Below are 19,910 nucleotides of genomic sequence, written 5' to 3' on the forward strand. Positions count from 1 at the left end.
GTAGCTAGATCAACACTACAGCAGATAAGAAAGCACATCCGTACAAGCAGTACTTTTGGTCTAAAAATTTCCCCAAACTAGAAAATACATAGTTTTATTCTTCCATAACCCTATTTTTCATATTTTTTATTTCATTTTATTTTTGGGGGGGAAGATTAGCCCTGAGCTAACATCTGCTGCCAATTCTCCTCTTTTTGCTGAGGAAGACTGGCCCTGAGCTAACATCTGTGCCCATCTTCCTCTACTTTATATGTGGGATGCCTACCACAGCATGGCTTGCCAAGGGGTGCCACGTCTGCACCTGGGATCCGAACCGGCAAACCTCAGGCCGCCAAAGCGGAACATGCACACTTAACAGCGGCGCCACTGGGCCGGCCCCAATATAGCCCTATTTTAAAACATGACACAGTCGCAGAATTTTTGCTTTTGCAGTGATACTTCACAGAGATGTGTCACCAGTGAATGTCTGCTACATATAAACAACCTGTTCTATATTATAATGTGTAAAAGAACTACTGGGTTATTTCCTGGGGCTGGCCCCCGTGGCTGAGTGGTTAAGTTCGCGCACTCCGCTGAAGGCGGCCCAGTGTTTCCTCGGTTCGAATCCTGGGCGTGGACACGGCACTGCTCATCAGACCACGCTGAGGCGGCATCCCACATGCTACAACTAGAAGGACCCACAACTAAGAATATACAACTATGTACCGGGGGGCTTTGGGGAGAAAAAGGAAAAAATAAAATCTTAAAAAAGAACTACTGGGTTATTTCCTGATTTACAGAGTACTGTGTTTTTCAAAGCCATCAAATCATCCATCATTTATGTTGCTAGCCACAAGTTCATGATCGGTTCCATTTCTCTCTAATTCCCTGCTATCACTCAACAATGTTTTCCTACTAAAAAGCGGGAAAGGGTAGAGCAAGGGTTTCGGCCTTGTGGTAGACCGTCAGAGCATGGTAAAAAGAATTGGTGTCTGAATACTCCTCATGAAAGGATTCACATAATCTGACATTCATTTCCGCTATTGCCTAGAGACTTTAATACTTTGAAATTATTTTTGAGATGAAAAAGAAATCTTTATTATTAAACACTATTAGATAGAAAAATATTAAAAGCACGATTAAAGATGATGCTGACAGCCTTTAAGGTAGGGTCATAGCATTCTGTTTCTCAGATAACATCAAGTTAAGAAAGTTGGGCTTTCACCTGATCCAATATTCATATATAGAGAAAACGTATTTATATACAACACTATGGCTTTCCTTACAACTCAATTTTTTTTTTTTTTTTTTTTTAAAGATTTTATTTTTTCCTTTTTTTCCCCAAAGCCCCCCGGTACATAGTTGTATATTCTTCGTTGTGGGTCCTTCTAGTTGTGGCATGTGGGACGCTGCCTCAGCGTGGTTTGATGAGCAGTGCCATGTCCGCGCCCAGGATTCGAACCAATGAAACACTGGGCCGCCTGCAGCGGAGCGCGCGAACTTAACCACTCGGCCACGGGGCCAGCCCCTCAATTTTTTTTTTTTTTTTAAAGATTGGCACCTGAGCTAACAACTGTTGCCAATCTTTTTTTTTTCCCCTGCTTTTTCTCCCCAAATCCCCCCAGCACATAGCTGTATATATTTTAATTGTGGGTCCTTCTAGTTGTGGCATGTGGGACGCTGCCTCAACGTGGCCTGACGAGCGGTGCCATGTCTGTGCCCAGGATCCGAACCAGGGAAACCCTGGGCCGCCGATGTGGAGCATGCAAACTTAACCACTTGGCCATAGGGCTGGCCCCAATGACTCAATTTTAAATGGCACAAAGATACACACTTACAAAAACTGCTTTTATGAGCAGGGTTTACAATGAAAACTATCTTCTATCATTAATAAAATTCCCAAACAAGCCTTATCTCTTAGGATACAAAATCCGAAATTGCTATGTATACCAAATATTAAGGCCAAGATCACACTTTCCTTATGTTCTTATTCCACTGGTGAGACAACCAAACTTGTTCACCTAGCATTCAAATTAATCTGCTCCTCACATGGGCATACTATTCTGTAAGTGACAGCTTCACAAGTCAACTCAGGATGTCGTCAGGACTCTTCCTTCCCGATACCAGCAGAGGTTAATTTCAAACATGGGTTCTCCGAGAGTTGGTTTAGCAACCAACCAGTTTCCTTCCCTGCCACCAGCATAGTGGGACACAAAGGACAGATGAATATTTTAAGCCAGAGGTAGACAAACTTTTCCTGTAAAGGGCCAGACAGTAAATATTTTAGGCTGTGTGGGCCTTATGGTCTCTGTTGCAACTATTCCATAACTCTGCTAGTGCAGAGAAAAAGCTGCCATAGACAATATGTAAATGAATGAGCATGGCTTTTGTTCTGATTAAACTTTATTTATGGATGTTGAAATGTGAATTTCATATAACTTTCACATGTCATCTTCTTTTTACTTTTTCCAAATATTAATTAAAAATCATTGTTAGGGGGCCAGCCCAGTGGTGCAGCAGTTAAGTTCACATGTTCCACTTCGGTGGCCTGGGGTTTGCCGGTTTGGATCTTGGGTGCGGACCTATGCAACCGTCTGTCAAGCCATGCTGTGGCAGGCGTCTCACGTATAAAGCAGAGGAAGACGGGCACGGATGTTAGCTCAGGGCCAGTCTTCCTCAGCAAAAAGAGGAGAATTGGCAGCAGATGTTAGCTCAGGGCTAATCTTCCTTAAAAAAAAGAAAACCATCCTTAGCTTGTGGGCTGTAAGAAAGGAAGTGGGTCTTTTTGCCTGTGGGCAGTAGTCTGTTAACCCCCCTGTTACAAGTCTCTCTTTAAGATTCTCTTGCAAACTTTGGGCAGATGAAGTTTATCAATCTAGTTGTTAACTGGGCTGTTAAGTCAGCTTTATATCTAATATGCCAATCAGGTTTTGATGAGTGCCATGTTTAAATCTGTATGTTCCTGGTGACAAATCCTAGGCAAGTCCTGGTGTCAAGAATGTGAGACTGGTTCCAGGGCTACCTAGGGTTCTAAGATGGTATGAAACATGACCAGCTTCCAACAAACCACGTTCCCTGGATGGAAGTGTTTCAGATTCTCTTCTGTGATCCCTAGAATCAAGACTTGTCTTATGGTCCTGGGAACCTTCAGGAAGATGACAAAACTGTGGATCAAAATTGGACAAGGTTAAGGTTGTGGCTGGTTTGCTCTTCGGTGCTTCTTTCTGCACACAGCCTGAAATGCCAACAGGCTTTGGAGCCAACTTTGTTTTAATGCTGCACCTGCTCTCTCCAATCCCAGAATAGCTCATTTCCCACAGCCTTCTTTCAAGTCTTTAGGACTGGAAGGGGTTGGGGGGGGCTGGTGCTTCTACAAGAGTAAGGTACAAAGGATGTGAAGTGTTCTCATCCTTCTTCTTTTCAAGCTTGGAATCTCTAAAAAGGGCTACTGTTGAGAGGAAGGAAGAAAAAAGACTGTATTCTCTGTTCTGTTTTCCTAAAGCAGAGTCTGGAATATGAGGTTCCCTCGTAGGACTGATTCCTATGGAACTGAATAACAGCTTCTAGATGGCGGGATCCAGACACTGAATAAAAAATCACTCAGTATACAGTGGGTAAAGCACTTTGGAAGCTTTTCTTGGACCCTGGTTGCAGACCTATAGGTTCACCGAATACTTCCTGCAATCACAGCTCCAGGAATACACAATGGCTGTTTGTATGCAGAGGCAGGCTTCTCAGTTTATAAAGCCTTGAAAACAATACTTACTGTTTTCTATGGTTGGATCGTAGGAGTCAACAAATTGGCCTTCAACAAACTGAATCGTCAACGAGGATTTCCCTATAAAAGAGAGCAAGAGCTCAGTATGTATTGGCGTATTAAGGTAAAAGATTTTAATTCTGCCATTTTACCAAAAAAACCCACTCAAACAGATGAAGAAACTGAAGGTACTGGGACCAGAAAACATTCCTTTAACTAGCATTTGGGTAATTTCAAAAAAAGGAAATAAATTTCATTAATTTGCTTTATATGAGAGGAATTTAAGCAATCAAACTATTACGATTAAACACTTGTGACATTAACAAATATTCCTAACCGACAAGCACATCACATATTCCATGAGGTAAACAAACTCTTAAGTAAGATCTAAGCTAACCTAATTTCCTCTGGTGTCCTTGAAATCTGGCTAATAACGTTAATATGGAAATTAATAAAACATGATTAGTTTCTTTGGGCTCTTTCACATATAGCTGTTAGAAGTGTCACCAAGTACAGCTTTTAAAAAGGGTAATCTGAAAATATGTAACAAAAACCTTTCTTTCAAAAACCCCTTGAAGGTAGAAATCCTGTCTCAATCATTCAGCATCAAAGGCCTAGCACTGTCTGGTGCACAGAAGACAATTAAGAAATGTGTGGATTTCACAAAATCACCAGTAATAATTGGACTTGTATGTTAACAAATCAAGAACTAGAGCCCTAAGTTCTCACCCTTCTTTGTTACCTACAATTTCTACTAGAGGATTTTGAACAGGGTAGCCTGTGAAGACAGTGCAAGATACAGTCCAGATTATTTTATCACCAGGAAACAGGAAGTGGTGCCTCCCTAATTGCTCCCCAAACCCTTCCTTCTCTCGCACGTGCTCAGAGTATTATGAAACACATGCTCCATATGCTTGCCGCGTCTCGCTGAGCTTCCATCTCAGAGAGCTGCAGGGGGAGCCCAGGAGAGAGGTTTGGAGGCACAAGTCTCTGCTCCTGGGGTCTCAGCTGTGCTTGCCTTCCTCCAAACCATGAAGAGGCACAGTTCAGAGGCGACACAATGTTGCACCAGAGGCAGGCCCCATATACTTAGAAAATAACAAACAGGCTTAAAAGAGGGTGCTGCTGAGAGACAACTAGAAAACCTCCAGGTTAGCAGGCCTATTTACTCAACACAACACACAGTTTAGTGTCTCTAGAATTATTAAAAACTGAAATCACTCTCTATAAAGCAGCCTACAAGAGCTTTTAAAAATTAAATATTACTTCCCTGTTTACAATCCTCATTGCAATTAGAACAGATTCCCAACTCGTAACCATGGCCCTGAATCCCAGGCCTGCCCTGCTCAGGCCGTGCTCTGCCCATCTCCCTAACCCCATCTGCTACCACACCCAGGGCTCCAGTCACATCCCTAAGGACCTGCCAAGTTCCTGGCAGGCTTAGTGCCTTTGTTCTAGCCATCCCCCTAGACCTCTGAATGCATGACTCACTTTTGTCATTATTCTGGTCTGAGCTCAAATGTCCCTTCTTCAGAGAAGTCTTCGCTAAGACCTCCCCATCGAAGGTGGCGCCTGCTCCCTAACAGTCACTCTATCACAGCCAGCCTGTTTTATTTCCTTTTAGTCCTTGAAGTTATCTGAAATTACCTTCATTCATTAACTAGTCTACCAAGACCAGTACAGTGTCTGACATACTGTAGCACTTGGGTTTCTGAACAAACGAAAGAAATTAAAGTTCAGCCCTCCAAAGAACACTCTCATCCATCCAGACACTACCGAAGCTCTCACTTTCATACACGTGAGTAGGAAACACAATCCAAGTTCAACAGGCATTAGGAAACAATGATCTAGCATTCAGTGGTACCTAATCACAGGCCTGCCTGTGATACAGGGGTGCAGCGGCAGGCCAGGAACTCCACGTATTTCAAACGGACTGTGTTCAAAAGAAACCACATTGTATAGGCTAGCTCATAAAGAAGCATTTAGCTCAAAACATAGCAAAACTATTGTATGTCATGAAAATAGCAAGAAAAAAACTTCTCTTTTATAAGTTAGCAAAACTGAGAAACTTAAATGAATAGTAAAACTCTTATTTACATTGAATGCTATTGCTTGACCCAAAAGAAGTTTAACTGGGAAGAAAGAAAAGAAACTTCTTTAGGGCTTCTGAAGAGTACTTTCAGGTACACTGGTGGGCTTTTGATACCCTTATGTAGGATAAGGGGGGATTTTTTTGGCTTGCAAATGGAAGGAAGGGAAGGAAGAAAGCAGAAGATAATTTTTTATAAAGTTACAAAGCAAAAGGAAGGAGTTAGAAAGAAAAAAGGAAAGAAGAGGGTTAAATATGATATACGTGATAAGCTCCCCCAAGAGGGAGGAAAGTGGCAGAAACACGGGATCAGACAGGGGTCTGCACTGGCCCCAGGTAAGTCTCAGCAGCGTTCCCTGCAGGAGGGAAGGCAGAGAAGACTCAGCAGTGACCACACGACATTCAGGAAGCCGCACCAAACTGAAAAGAACATCAGACACGTTCACAAGACAGCATGAGATAAAGTACAAAAACGGAGTTATGGATAACAAGTGGACCACATTTTAAAAATACAATTATTGGCACATATCTGAAGAAGAGTTCCTCATTCGTATCATAAAGGGCATGAATTATTTGACGGGTTAAAGTAACATTTAATTTGAAAACACAAGTAATCATTCTGGCAAAAGCAGACAATATAGTTCAACGCAAATCACAGTGCAGGTTGACAGCAAACTATTGTCTTCACCGGTGAACTGGGACACAGGAATTTAAAACCCCAGTCCTTAGGGAGCAAGCTGGATTTCTCAATCACACTGGTCCCGGGAGAAAGGGATTATTCATTAGCAGAAGTGGGACTGAAGAAAAGCTAGGTGTCCTTTGGGTCTCTCCTCTAAGGGAAGATCATTAATTATTTAAATTAATTTTTAAGAATTAAATTAATTCTTAAGAAGGGACAGGAAGGCTACAACTGCTGACATGACACAGAGGTTTTCTGTTGTTTCCACTAAAAAGTAGAATTATTAGACAACTAGTGTTGAAATCTTTACTAGTCAGCACTAAACGATAATTAATCTTGGTAAATAAATCCCACTGCTCATAATGTCCTCAGTTCTGGTTCTAGTCATTTCTGGCTTTAAAGGACGTCCTGGTCCTCTAAAAGCAGCAAGTGGGCTCTTTGGGTCAAGTTCTGCATGCAAGTTGCTTGCAGCTACAAAAAGGACTGTTTATCTACAGTCAACTGTTTACTTACCACCTTTGAAACGATTCCCTCATTATGAATCATGCATTTACCACCTTGTCCTCTGTTCCAATCAAATTCAGATTCTCAAACACTATTTTCTGAGGATATCTCACCAACAATCATGATCTCAGAAGGCTCATAACCTTGTCCAACTTGAGCAGACCCTCCAGCTCCAGATCAACTCTTTGGAGAAATGTTATATGAAAACAACACAGGAGTGATCTGAACGGAACTGAAAAGCAGCACATAACCAGATGTGTGTTTATCAACTTACAAAGAGACACAACCCAATCATTTTATGACATAACATAGTACTATAAAAGGTTTGAAAAGAACATATCCCAATATCCCACAATCAACTTCCAAAAACTCTTCCTCCAAACTAAAAACCACCTTAACTTTAAAAATCATACAAACTATTTTTTAGAAGTTTCTTCTAAACTTTTACCAGGTAAAATAGCATTGACATATTTTCTTGCAATGATAATACGACACAGTAAGTTTTCCACCCGGTATTTTCACTATAGAATATATCCTTTCAAAACTGTTGACCGAATCTCTCACACTTTGTGATTACTGAAAAACAGGTACTGTTTACACAAAATATTTTAATAGTTTTCAAATTAATCTTGAACTAGTTTTCATGCTTATTCTTCTGAAAAGATACCTCCGTGTAGCAGGGCCGCACCCGCTCGCAGCAGCCCTCTCTGGGACAGGCGAGGCGTGATGTGCTCGCTGCGACAGGGGGTGAGGAGCAGGCTTCAGTCTATCAACCGGTGTCTCAAGTTCCTCAGCACGAGGGCCGTCAGGACCAGCGTCATGCATCGGGGATACAAGCCACTCCCAGCACTGCTTTCACTTTCACCTCAAACTCTTCACATCACCTCATGGGACTTCAATGTCCGTGTACACAAGCCTCAAAGCTCACTGATCTTGCCACCAATAATCATCTCCACGCCACTTCAGTGACCCACCTCACCATGAGCACACCATGAAACGCTGGCTGACAGCACCTCCCACATCCTCCCAGTGCCCTCACTGGGGACTCCTACCCAGCCCATCTCTGGAATATTTTCAAACCAGGGGTTGTAACCCACCAGGTCATGAAATCAATACACTGCGCTATGACCAGCACTGTTTTTAAAGAAACAGGAACACCAGACTGGATTGCAAATAATAAAGTTACGAAACTTTGACTCTCCAAATCTCCACGACGCTGCACTTCCTTCCCTATCAGTGTAAGCCCCAAGATAAATCACTGTCCACTAGTCTTTTGTCAGAACCCTCCAATTTTCTTTCTCTGGGCCGTCTGAAAAATCCTATCATCTTAATCTACTCATCTACCTTTGGTGAGGCTGTTGAGCTGAGCTGCAGAAAAACTCCACAACTTGGGCTGGCGACCGCTCTCAAGCTTTGGTCTTTTTCCCGGTTGTCCTATCTCTTTAGGAATCCTCTCTGAGGCTCCCTTTCCTCCATAAGCAGTAGTGAAAGTGTGGTCCCAGCAGCATCACTGGGTAGTTTATTACAAATGCAAATTCTTGAGCCCCATCTAAACCTACTGGATGGGAGTATTAACAAGCCCCTCCCCCCAATTCTGCTACACACTGAAGTTTAAGAACCACTGCGCTCAGACAACAAGATCAGATTTAACTGATCACCCTAAATTACCTATCTCCTCCAGTATCCAGGATGTTCCCAAATTTTCTAGTGCTTTCCGAAAGCTGAGAGCATAAGCATTTAAAGAACATCTAAGATGGGCCAGGCACTGGGATACAGCCATGATTATGAGGTGGTGTCTAACCTCAGAGGTCACCTGCTGTGACCACCTCTACCTTCCACTCAGCCTTGGCTCGGCCTCCATGCATATCAGACAATGTGAACAGAGCCCCTGGGTTGTGCAATGCAGCCCCATCTGCCTGGCCCTCTTTACATTATCACCACGCATCAAAGGAAGAGGTCACACACCCTTCTCTTAAAAGCTCTTCTAACAGCCCCTTGAGCTCTAGATCCCATTCCCTCCTGGTCTCCTCTAGACCCTCCTGCTCCTGAAATAGTCAGGAACACATTCTTAGTCTTCTCTACCAGTTTACTCCATTCCATGTGGTTTACTAACAGTGCCTCCGAAACATTTAAATATATTTAAAAATGCAATACCAATCATACTGACTTATGTTCCCCGTTTGCTCTCAGCGCTATACAAAGATGTTGGGTGCTACCTGCTTGACCACGATGATGAGCATACTCTATAGAAAATGGTCTCAGCCACTCAGAGCTCAACTCCACTAACCCAAGTCAAACGCATTCACGAGGATGCATGTGAGCTGGATGTGTTCCACAGGAATCTGACCATAATACCTCACAAAAAGTGTGCAGACTCTGGTTTGAGGAGCCTTCAAGGAAAAGGTCGGGTAAACTGAGGGTAAAGCTACGGAGGCAACTGAGGAAAAAACGCAGCTTTTCACTTTACAAGAGAAGTCTGCAGGGTAGAACCACTGCGAGAAACACGCTGTGCCCCTGGATGACCATGTCTACAGGGTCTAAAGGCTGCCACTGCCACAAAGCAGTGATGAGCTTTGTCCTCCCCCGGCTCCCCCAGAGCCCTCGCTCTACGCGCACTTCACCCCCACTTCTGCTTTCATCAGTGACAGCAGAACTGCTTGACTATTCACTTTGTAAACGAAGGACATCAGCTCCCAACGTGTCAAACCGCCTTTCTTCCTCCCAGTTCTACCTTCTAACAGCTGTATTTTTACAGTGCCAAGCTCGGTAACAGGTCATTCTGCTCCAAATCCCGAGTTTTTGGAGCACTGACTGTGGGTTAGCTCATTTCTTTATTCAAATACCTATTAAGCAGCTATTCTGTGCCAGGCACATTTCTAGGCAGTGGGATCTACCAGTGAACAAACAGAAACTCCTTCTTTGGCATGTAAATTCTAATGGAGAGAAACACATTTAAAAAAAAAGCACAACAAACGTGGTAATTTGGAGAAAATCTGCGTGTGTATGTATCCCCTGTAACCACAAGAATTTAACAATGATTTTTTAAACTAATGAACCAATGGATGTAACCAACGATGATGAGCAGCTATTAAGCCCACAAAAAGAGAAATAACCAGACATCATGGGTCTTCCTGATGCAAACACAGGCCACCATACAATTGTAAGGGGAGAGGCAGGGGAGAAGAGAAAGCAACTACCTAAATCCAATCAAACTGCTAGATCTAACTACCAATTTACAGGAAATACAGGGAATAAAGGGACATGTTAAACACTATGGGGGTGCAAAGGCAAAACCCAGAATCTGAGTAACACTTCAGGCCCCTATAAATCAGAATTTCCAGGGGTAGGACTCACGCTTCAATATTTTCAGAATTCCTCCAGTGATTCCAAAGCACAGCAAGTTTGAAAACCAGTGTTCTAAAGCAGTGCTTCCCCAACGCTAGAGAATACACAGTTCAGCTGGGGCTCTCGTTCAAGGGCAGACTGTGAATCCATCCGATCTGGAGGAGGGTGTGGGATTTTCCATTTCTACCAAGGTCCCTGGTGATGCTCATCTCCAAACCAAGTCCTAAAGTCTAGAACACTGGTTCTTAAACTTAGCTGCACTCTGGAATCACCCAGGAAATTCCAAAAACTCCTGCCTGAGTCTCACTCCAGTAATTCTGATTTAATTAGTACAGCCCGGGCACGGGGATTTTTTAAAAAGCTTCCCAGGTGATTCTAACGTGCTACATGTTTGACAACCACTGCCTTAAAGCCAAGGTCAAGGATGGCAGACTAAAGAGATGAAAGAACCTCTATTCTTGAGTTAACTGACTACTCAACCTCTAGTCTTCCATTTATGTGAGTCAATACCTTTCCTTACTGTTTAAGATTGTATGAGTTAAATTAATTTGCGGTCAAGAGCAACCTAACTGATTACAATATTAATTGTATTATCATAACAGAACTGAAAAATTTCCATCTTCTCATCAGGATCACTCAAATCACTCCTCTTCTATCCGGTAAATTTGTATTTTACAGTGACAGGAGCCTTCTCTGCTCTAAGGAACTTTACACATCACTTGACTCTATACACACTCTTACTTTACAGAAGCTAGAAGTAAAATTCCTCAAGACACTTAGGTCTTGAGGAAACAGGCATCAGTGATGCCTTCTAGTAAACGACTTGAGTGACGCTCATAAGATGCCAAGGCAGAAAGTTAAAGAAAGCCGCTGACAAGCACTGGTGCCATTTTTTTTTGTGTTTGGGGAATGGGGACAAATGAGACAGGACACAGTCACTGATTCCCTACCAGGAACCAAGCAAGCCCACAGGGGATCCTTGACAGGGGCCAGATGAAGGCTAGTAAAAAAAAAAACCCAAAAGAGGGGGCTGCCAGTGGCATAGTGGTTGGGTTTGTGTGCTCTGCTTTGGCAGCCCGGGGTTTGCGGGTTCAGATCCCGGGTGTGGACCTACACACTGCTTGTCAAACCATACTGTGGTGGCGTCCCATATTCAAATCAGAGGAAGACTGGCAATGGATGTTGGCTCAGGGCCAATCTTCCTCACAAAAAAACCCAAAAAGATCCAAAAGAAAAGAGAGAGTAAAGGTGGGAGGAGGGCAGAGGAAGTAAGACGAAAACAACTCAGGTATGAACCTGCAATCCCAAATTCCCAACCACAAAAAGAACTCTATTACTAAGGGAAAAAAAGACATCGAAATAACTGGAATAGGTGAAATTAATTTTATAAAGACGTGCCAAAGACTTTTAACAAAATAACAAAATGTTAAGTTTCCAAACATTATTGAAGGCATCACTTCTACTTTTAAAAACTTAAGAAAAAACAGGTGAAACGCAACCAAGTGAATATGAAAAAACTGTTTCATTAACATTCTAATAGAATGTTTTAAAAAACCTAAGTAACATCTTTTGAAATAAGTTCCTACTATGTGACATAAAACATAGATCAGCATTCATTTCAAACAAGCGATGGGATAACTGTGGTAATCTCTACAGGTCAAAAAGAAAAAGTATCCCCCGCACAGTAACCGTCTTTTCCCATTTCTAGGATTCCACTGATTCCAAGACATACCATCTGTTACTGGCGGCTTGGGGGACAGAGTTTGGTGACAGTGCACAAGCTGATTGAAACTACAATACACCCTGGCTTCAGAAATATTAAAACATGAAAACAACACAAGCATCATAGAATGAAGGAAATGTAGTAATTAGTAGGAACAGGATAGCGGGTAAAAGTTCAGGATCTGAACTCAGATTATGGTGTGAATCCCAGCTGTGTCTTTGGAGAAGTTAACCCCTCTGTGCCTCGGAATCCTTCTGCGTGCGGTGACTACGTGAAATCATAAATATAAAGCACAGCCCCTAGCACCAATCACGTGTTCCACAAACGGTTATGAGTTCTAGTACAGCACTCCAATAACGCTGCTCCCAGATTACGATCAACACAGTACGCTCTGAGTCCGCACACACAGACTGAGACTCTAGTCCATGAGTCACTCTGAAAAAGATGTCAGTACAAACGATCTGACTGCCGTCTACAAGGACCCTATCATTTTCACAAGGAGAAAGACACTCACGTGAAAAGTTAAGCACCTCCCAACCAAGAATTTGAAAGTTAAAAAAAAAAAAAAAAAAAAAGCCAAAGATTTTCCACTTTATCCTGCAATAAAAGCCACTGGAGGTTCTCCAATCAGGAGAGGGACATGAGAAGATGAAACATTAGGAAGATCAGGATGAAATTCTGAAAAATGGACTAGAAATTAAAATGGGGCATTTTAACCTGCTTCAAAATAGATGTTTATAAATACATGGACAAGGAAAGCAGATTAGTGGTTACAAGAGGGGAAGGAGGGTGTGGCGGGGGTGAGCATAAGGGGTAAAGGGGCACATACGTATGGTGACTGACAATAATGTACAACTGAAATTTCACAATGTTATAAACTATTACGACCTCAATAAAAAAAAAAAAGGTGTTTACTACAAACCCGGAAAAGAAAAAATTGGAAAAACTAATCTGTAAGGAAAAAAAATTCAGACTATTTTAAGAACATGTATGTATTAGATTTCAAGATTTAGCAGGAGTCTGCAGTAATCACTGCAGTGTGTGGTACCGGCATAAGGGCAGATACAAAGATTAAAGGAATAAAATACAGACTCCAGAAACAGACCTACACATACATATGGTCAACTGATTTCCAATAAAAGTGCAAAGGCAGTTTAAGGGAGAAAGGATACTCTTTTTCAACAAATGGTGCTGAAACAACTGGATAGCAATACTAAAAAAACAGAGAGAGAATCTGACCACATCTTATGTGCACCCCGAAAAAAAGTATAGGATCAAAATGGATCACAGATCAAAATGTAAAATCATTTTAAACTATGAAACTTCTGGAAGAAAACACAGGAGAAAAATCTTTGTGACCCTGAGTTAGGGAAGATTTCTTAGGTATAAGACCAAAAGCGCAAACCATAAAGAAAAAAATGATATATTGGACTTCATCAAAATTAAAAGCTGCTCTGCAGAAGATTCTTAAGGGAATGAAAAGGCAAGTGACAGACCTGGAGAAAATAGGTGCAAAATACATTGTCTGACAAAGGACATGTATCCATGATATATAACAAACTCAAAATGTAACAAAAACCAAATAACCCAATTAAGAAAATAAGCAAAAGATTTAAACATTCTAACAAAATATTCAGAGGCAAATAAGCACAGGAAACGAGGCTTAACATCATTATTCATTAGGGAAATGCAAATAAAATTACGAGATAAACATACCTGATTAAAATAAAAAATACTGACAACACTAGTCCTGGAGAGGATGTGGAGCAAGTGATATTCACCCATTTTTGGTGAGGATGCAAATGGAACAGGTGCTTTGGAAGAACAGTTTCTTAAAAATTAAACATACACTTACCATCTGACCCAGCAATCTCATTCCCAGGTATTCACACAAGAGAAATGAAAATATGGTCACACAAAAACTCGTATGCCCATATTTATAGTGGCTTTATTCATAATTGCCCCAAAGTGGAGACAGATCAAATGTCCTTCAACAAGTGATCGGATAAACAAACTATGTTAAATTCACACAAAGGAATACCACTTAGCAATAAAAAGGAATGAACTACTGATACACACAACGGCATGGCTAAGTCTCAAATGCGTTACGCTAAGTGAGGTGGCCGGATGCAAAAAACGGCATGACGTCTCATTCCATTTATATAGCATTCTAGAAAAGACAAAACTATAGGGATAGAAAACAGAACGGGGCTAATGGGTGACTACAGAAGGGCACACAGGCATTTTTGGGATTGATGGAACTGTTCTACGTCCTGACTGTGGTTGTGGTTACACGACTGTATGTGTTTCTCAAAACTCACTAAGCCATATAGCAAAAGGATGTAAATTACACCTCTAGTTAAGAAAAAAAGAATCTTGACCTTTACCTCATACACAAAAATTAATTAGAAATGGATCATAGATCTAAATTTAAGAGCTAAAACTATAAAACTTTGAGAAGAGAACATGAGAAAATCTTCATAATCTTTGGGTAGGCAAAGATTCCTTACGTGACAGAGTGAATAAATGATAAACAAAAAAACTGATAAAGAACTGTTATTCTGAATATATAACTCAAAAAGAACCCAATAACATAGATAAAAAACATGAACAGACACTCCACGAAAGATATACGAACGACCAATAGGTATACAGAAAGATGCTCAACATCACTAGTCACTGGAAAAATTCAAATAAAACCATGGCCTACCACAACAGTACGGCAAAAGTTAAAAAGATTGACAATACCAAGTACCAGTGAGGATGGAACTCGTCCATTGCTGGTGAAATTGTAAAACAGTACAAACGCTCTGGGAAACAGTTTTGTAGTTTCTCACAAAATTATATACTTAACACATATGTGACTCAACAACCCCATTCCTAGGTGTTTATCAAAGAGAAATGACTGCATGTCCACACAGACATAACAAATGCTCACTGGAGCTTTATTTTAAGTAGTGAAATACTGAAAACAACCAACAGGTGATTGGAGACAGAAATTATGGCCCATCCATACAAGAGAACACTATTCAGCAATAAAAAGAAAGAATCTACTGGGTCAGCTTTGTGGTGCAGCAGTTAAGTTCACACGTTCTGCTTCGGCAGCCCAGGGTTCACTGGTTCGGATCCCGGGTGTGGACAGGGCACTGCTTGTCAAGCCATGCTGTGGCAGGCATCCCACATATAAAGTAGAGGAAGATGGGCACAGATGTTAGCTCAGGGCCAGTCTTCCTCAGCAAAAAGAGGAGGATTGGTGGCAGATGTTAGCTCAGGGCTAATCTTCCTCAAAAAAAAATAAAGAAACTACTTACACATATGACAACCAAATGACTCTCAAAAACACCATGTTTCCTGAAAGAAGCCAGACAAAAAAGAGTATTTACTGTATGATTCTATTTATGTGAAATTTTACAAGAAAAACTAATCCACAGTGATGGAAACCAGATGGGTGCTTACTGGCAGAGCAGGTGAGGTGTGAGGGAACTTTTTGGGATGATGAAAATGTCTTCTATTTTGATTGGAGTGGTGGTTACACAGGTGAACAAATCTATCAAAACTCATCTAACTTCACTCTTAAAATGAATACTTCATTATAGGTAAACTATACCACAACAAAAGTTGACTTTAAAAAAGGTATAAAAAAGGGGAAGACAAGACACTATTTCTTACTAAGTAGAGTGGGATGGTGATTATTAGCTCCGTGACTGCAGGCAGTTTTCCCAAACCCGTTTCTTCCTTTGTAAAATGGAGACGATAACAGTATCAGACACAGGTGGCAGTGAGGGTTAGATGAAAATACATGTAGCATATCCGGCATGCACTAAGTCCTCAACAAATGTCATTATTATTAGTACTACTATTAGCAACTGCTCTTCAAACAAAAATAATCAGCTTAGAAGAAAAACACATTCTAATAATTATATCTAATAAATTAATCTGAAATCTAAGAAAATGACAGAGTAACAACTACTTCAGCTAAAGCCTCTAAATAACACCATAAGAAAACCAATAAACAGAAAAGTGCACATATGCCCAGCTAAAGCAGAAAATTACTGACTGTTCAGTTACCCACTGCGGATAACAAATCACCTCAAAACTCAGGGGCTGAAACCAGCAGCCATCTCCTCTGTTCACAACTCTTCCATCGAGGCTGGGCTCAGCTGGGTCCTCTGTTGGCCTTGTAGTCACTCCTCGGCTGCCCTAGCTGGGGGGGGCGGGGGGGCTAGGCTCAGCTGGGACAGCTGGACCTTCTCTCTTCCCACGTGTCCTCTCCTAAGGCCTCTCCTGCATGCTACCCGGGGCTCCAGAGAACAAAAAGCAGAGGCTGCCGACTCTTTAAGGCGTAAAGCCTGGCACAGGCACGCCACCATCTCCGCAGCATTCTGCTGGTTCGAGAGTGCCACAGGGCCAGGGCAGGACTCCCAGGAAGGTGCTTCTCTGGGATCCACCAACAGAGCTGACGTCAATAAAACAGACCAGGTTTGCAAAATGCACAATCACCTGGGGTGGTAAGAGGACTGCAACCTGAAGACACCATCGTTAGAAGGGCTAGGAGGAACTGGAGGAAGCTCTTAGTGTGTTCCTTACACGAGACATGATGCTAATCACAGGATTAAAGTACTGCACCCACTTCAGTAAAAAAAAAATGCGTAGTTCCATCAAGAGTAGCAGTAGTCGCTGTCACTTTTTTGACGGGCGGGGTCATACATACATATATCAGGGTCACCAAGGAAGCCTCTTGAAAAAATACACTTAGCTCACCATTCTCACTTCAAAAGGGGCGCATAAGGAGTTCCTGTGTGTTCTGCAGAAGTGCTCGCGGCGGTTCTGCTACGAGTACCCATCCCCACGTCTCCCTCACATACAGAGTCAGATGAGGGCATGTGATGCAGAGAATCCAAATTTTAATTATTCACCAGAACCTACAAGTGAGATACTGTTTTAAGGGTTTACAAAACATTTTCACACGAATTATCTCACTTGTCCTATGAGTTAAGCAGGGTTGACATCATCTTATTCTTTCTCACACCCCCTTCCCAATTTTTTAAAAATAGATGCTAGGAGAGAAAAAAATTAAGGTGTAATTATCATTATGACAAAGACAAGACAGAGAATAACCAAGTAAAACTAGTTCACAAAATTATTACTCATTCAAATACTTACTGGGTGCTTATTATTGCTAAGTATGCTACCAGATATACTCCACTGAGGAGAATAAGAGAAATAAGTTTATATTACAGTATGAAGATTCGAGTTACATAAATAATTTTATTAACCGTCAGGTTATTAAACTAAAAGGAGAAAAACTAAGTACTGCCAAGAAAGGCCATGGAACTGTTAGCCTAAATATTTTAAAAATAGAATATTCATCTCTATAGGATGATTTAGAGGGAACACCGAGTTGGATGGCAGGGGGACAGACCCGAATACGTGCAGGAAATTAATGTGTGGCAACAATGAAGAATGAATTTTGCTAGATTTGTGGCCCAAATTTGGAAGAAGGCTGGGTGTCAGGGTGGGAAAGAGTTAGAGAAAAGCAAATGAGATAAATTCTCAAATTATAACACGATCTTTAACATATTAAAGAGCGTGAAGTTTAAGACTGATCAAAACAAGTAATAACAAAAACTAGGAAAATGAAATGAGACATAAAATAAAGCACATTCATTGGTCTGCATGAACGGTTATTAATAATGATTATTCTTCAAAAGTTCTTAAAAAACCTGCATTGACTGAATTTACGAACACCAATTCATTCCTCACTATACCTGTGCTGTCCGATAGCGCACAGCCAGTAGCCATGGTGGATACTGAACATTCGAAACGTGGTTAGTCCTAACCGAGATGTGTCATATATAGTGTAAAACAGACACAAGATTGTGAAAACTTAGCATGAAAAAAAGTAAGAACATCAACAATATCCAATACATATTGAAATAATAACATTTTGGACATACTGGGCTAAATTAAATATATTATTAAATTAATTTCACCTGTTTCTTTTTACTTGTTTAATGTGGCTACTGGGCAATTTAAAATTCCAGATGTGGCTTACATCATATTTCTATCGGACAATGCTGCCCTATACCACAGGTTAAGGGAAGAGGAACACCTTCTTGTATAAACTTAGCTGCTTATCAGAGAGACTGCCATGGAGGTCTAAGCAACGGAAGGTTTGTTCATTCTGTATACAGTCCCATTTTTTTTAGGATAATGCTTACCCAGAAACGCGGTCAGATTAAGAACACTATCTAAAACCTATTCACACATTTTGGTAGCAGTTATACAGAATGAAAAGGTCTAGAGATGGAGCCCACCCCCACCCCCAAAAGCAGGAAAGACAGAAATCCTTGTAGTTGGACTCCAATCCTCAGCGCCTGGTGGAGCGAGCAGCATGAGTGTGTGGGGCCAAGTGGATCTTGCAATTTCCTCTGTTTCCAAGGCAACAGGGAAACCACCGAGCAGTATGAGGGTATGCTGGGGCATACGCTCAGGTGACATGAGGACCCAGGAGCAGCAGAACCCTCAGAATCCCAGTTGCAGGCGCAGCCACCCGTCTCTTGAACCATGGGAATGGTGCGGGTCCCTGGTAGGGCCTTGCAGTCAGCAAGCAAGCATGTGGATCTGGTAGGTGTGCAAATGAATCTTGTCCATCCCCAAATCCTGGTCCCGTTCTACCATTTCTCATTTTAACCAGTGGCACCATTACCCACTCAGGCACTCATGCTAACAACCTGAAGGTTTATCCTTAACATCTCCCACATCACAGTCTTGTCAATTCTTCCTCTGATTATGTCTCAAACCTTTCTCCTCTTCATCCCGCCTGCGCTACCCTAGTCCGTGATACTTTGGCTGGTGAACTTCAATGCATGGCTGGTTTTCCCAGTGCAATTCCCTGCCTGCCCTCATCCACTTCACAGAGCAGTGAGACGGATCTTCTTGAGGACATAAAACAGGATTGGCACACTACAGACCAGGGAACAAATTTGGCCCACAGTCTGTTTTTGTTCAGCCTATGAGCTAAGAATGGTTTTCACATCTTTAAATGGTTGAAAAAAAAAATCAATATTTCATGACATGTGGCTTAGATGAAATCTTAATGTCAGTGTCCATAAATAAAGTTTTATCGGCACACAGCCACATATACTTGTTTATGTATTGTCTATAGCTACTTGTGTGCTACAAAAGGCAGAAGTGAGTAGTTGCAACAGAGGGCACGTGGCCTACAAAGCCTCAGCTATTTACTATCTGGGCTTTCACAGAAAAAGTTTGCTAATCCTCGTCTAGAAGATGATCTCATTTATTGCTTAAAACTCTGCACTGACTTTCCACTGTTTCGAGAGAAAGTCTAAAACTTTCAAGAGGGCATACACACACCAATAAATGCTTTAAAAACACCAACTATTATAGTAGCAGTAACTGTTTTCTGTGGTTCCCTCGCTAGACTGAAGTTCCCTGAGGGCAGGGATCAGGCTGCCCTAGCCTTTGTGACTAAGCACACAACGACGGGCATAGTAGGGACTTAGTTTATTCAAACATTTAATGAATACCTGTTTGAATAACATGTGACACTTACCCACAAACACTGTCCTCTTCAATCAGTCATCTTAGCAATTCAATCTTTTGGGGGACAGAAATCCTCTGGACAGCTAATAAAACCTCTGAACCCTTTCCCGAGAAAAATATGCACACAATCTCGGAGAAAGCTCATGAACTCTACGTTAAGAACCACTATGCTGAGCTGGCAATGCTCCTCAACACGTGACACCCAGAACCGAAGAGAACGCTCTACCTGTGGTTCAGAGCTCCGCTGGCTCACGATAAGAACACGGTC

At 41.7% G+C, this 19,910-nt stretch overlaps 1 protein-coding gene across 3 annotated transcripts in view; it reads right to left on the bottom strand.

The window, feature by feature from the left end:
• Nucleotides 1-19,910, bottom strand: part of RHEB (Ras homolog, mTORC1 binding) — a 45,404-nt gene that overhangs the window by 16,793 nt on the left and 8,701 nt on the right. The window contains exons 1-5 of one of the 3 annotated variants that reach the window (XM_070516618.1): nucleotides 16,166-16,275; nucleotides 15,746-15,811; nucleotides 15,533-15,648; nucleotides 15,388-15,427; nucleotides 3,746-3,817 (exon numbers count right to left, since the gene is read on the bottom strand). In XM_070516618.1, the coding sequence (XP_070372719.1) occupies nucleotides 3,746-3,817; nucleotides 15,388-15,391 (76 nt within the window). In that variant the 5' untranslated portion in view covers nucleotides 15,392-15,427; nucleotides 15,533-15,648; nucleotides 15,746-15,811; nucleotides 16,166-16,275. Of the gene's footprint in view, nucleotides 1-3,745; nucleotides 3,818-15,387; nucleotides 15,428-15,532; nucleotides 15,649-15,745; nucleotides 15,812-16,165; nucleotides 16,276-19,910 lie in introns of those variants that run through there. The other 2 variants (XM_044765720.2, XM_044765719.2) reach the window with 2 other exon arrangements.

The sequence above is a fragment of the Equus asinus genome, chromosome 1 (assembly GCF_041296235.1).
Source record: "Equus asinus isolate D_3611 breed Donkey chromosome 1, EquAss-T2T_v2, whole genome shotgun sequence".
Taxonomy (NCBI): domain Eukaryota; kingdom Metazoa; phylum Chordata; class Mammalia; order Perissodactyla; family Equidae; genus Equus; species Equus asinus.